Below are 2,175 nucleotides of genomic sequence, written 5' to 3' on the forward strand. Positions count from 1 at the left end.
GTTGCAGTTAGAGGTTCCCCAGGACACAATACCCACAAGAGACCACACTCCACTGTTCTCACAGACCAGAGGGCCACCAGAGTCACCCTTCAATTAGACAATCAGATGATTTTGTTAATTGGCTTTTAGGAGCATGAATTGAGTCACATATTAGAATGAAATGCAATGAGGTCAAATGGAGTTCTGTACAGCTTTTAACAGGATGTAGGCTGGCTTGCCATCAGTTACATCAGTTACATCAATTCAAAAACAGGAAAACATGCAGCAAGAACAGTAACAGCAAGAAATAAAAAAGATAGAACCCTTTATAGTTACACTTTCATTAATGGAGTTTTTTACAACCCATTAGTTAATGATGATTGAACAATGTGTGTTACTAGTTTGTTTGCTAAATCTATAAATAACTCAGACTGCTCTTATGTATTCTGTGAATAACTATTATCAATTTGGATTGTTTGTGTATATTTGAAATCTTTTAACTAATTAGTAAGTAATTCCAAACACATTATGTTATATTCACTTCACATAGTTTATAAATAAAAAATCAACACATTATAATTTACACATTAAATATGACCTGTATTTGTGATATATCAACAAATCACTTGTCATTTGCAAATGTATCAGATTTAATTAGTATATCACGAACAATTGGTTTTTGACTGAGTTGCAGCTGATTGTTGTTTTAAAAAATTACTTATATTTCTTATAAAAGTGTATTTTAGGCATTGAAATTGTGTTACCTGACACGAGGACACTCCAGAAGCACCAGCACAGATCATGGCATCAGAGATTTTGTTACCCCAGTATTGTTGGCACTCAGCAAGGTTGACCAAAGGCAGGGCAGTCTGCTGGAGGTAGCGGGGGTTTGCTGAAAACAGAGATGAAATGGAGACGAGGCTCAATGCCCAAATACATATTTTCTTAGTGAATGTTTATATAATCTCTTTTATATTTTTCCTTTGTGGAAATGGAGCGGTTCCTATGACTTTTTGTCAATCCACTTTGTGTGTGAAACCTGAAGGCAATTGCTCACTCACAGGTTTGGTCAGTCTTGCCCCACCCAGTAGTGACACATTTGGTTCCATAGGGGATGTTGGTGCTGGAGGAGGCCAGGCACACAGGAGACACACGGGATGTCATCTGAACTGGGGAGGACAGCTTCAGAAGGGTGATGTCATTGTTGAAGTTCTGGGCGTTGTAGTAGGGGTGACTGATGGCCTGGATGGAGAGGTGGGCCCAAATTGTAGGCCAATATAATGCAAATTGCAATGACACAAATACCCAGGAAATGGCTAATTTAAGTAAAATATTATTTTTTTAATAAGTAAAGAAAGTTTGTATGCATTATGGTGTTGCTTACCCTGTAAATGGACTTGACTTGAATTGGCTCAATGTTGGACTGACGATCATGTTCTCCAAGGATTACACGGTGGTTTTGAGCACTGAAGCAATTAAAAAGAGACAGAGCAGTGATACAGAGATGGCAATTTGGGGACTTTTCTCACGTTGATATGGGACATGGCAAATTTACTTACGACACGCGGCAGTGAGCAGCAGTGACAACCCAGTACTGGTTGATCAGGGATCCTCCACAGAAGTGGAATCCTCTACCATCCTAGAAGTAAGAACATGCGTTTGTACAATTTCTGAGGATTGAGATTGTAGCAAAAATACAGTGGGTGTGTGGGTGCATTACTTAGGTTACCTGAAGTGAAACCTGCCAAGGCCAGGATCCAGACACAGCGTCATGCCCCAACACAATTTTGTTGTATCCATTCACTTGGGGCTTGATAGCAGGTACTCCACACCCTGATGCCAAATCACAAAATTGATTACAAACTATGCTTGTTTCACAACATGGCATATGGTTCATACCAGGAAGAGTTATGTGTATTGTTGTGGTTACAATCTGGCTACATAAAACAAATTGCTGTCAAACCATTGCAGAAAAAGATCCTACAGATGAAATACGCCTGCTGGTAAACAACCAGTAACTCACCCAGTGCAGAGGCCACAAAGGCAAGACAACTGACAAGCAAGAACATGGCCATGTCTCGATCTTGATTCACTCTCTTGATCTTCACCTGTGTGGGACAGTGGCTTTTATACTGGCACTGGCTTACACCTAATTTTGAGTTCCACGTGTAGCACTCCATACTGCAGGTACCCCTG

The 2,175-nt window shown here is 40.0% G+C and overlaps 1 protein-coding gene across 1 annotated transcript; it reads right to left on the reverse strand.

Moving 5' to 3' along the window:
* On the reverse strand, nucleotides 1-2,167 carry LOC117945805 (chymotrypsin-like protease CTRL-1; the record flags this gene model as incomplete). Its single annotated transcript, XM_034873506.1, has 7 exons — nucleotides 2,003-2,167; nucleotides 1,709-1,812; nucleotides 1,539-1,618; nucleotides 1,364-1,445; nucleotides 1,041-1,221; nucleotides 744-871; nucleotides 1-87 (listed from the first exon to the last, which is right to left on the reverse strand). Coding segments are annotated over exons 1-7 (819 nt in total), but the record flags the coding sequence as incomplete, so codon positions are not given.
* Between the last annotated feature and the right edge of the window lie 8 nt (nucleotides 2,168-2,175).

Source organism: Etheostoma cragini, chromosome 6, assembly GCF_013103735.1.
Source record: "Etheostoma cragini isolate CJK2018 chromosome 6, CSU_Ecrag_1.0, whole genome shotgun sequence".
Taxonomy (NCBI): domain Eukaryota; kingdom Metazoa; phylum Chordata; class Actinopteri; order Perciformes; family Percidae; genus Etheostoma; species Etheostoma cragini.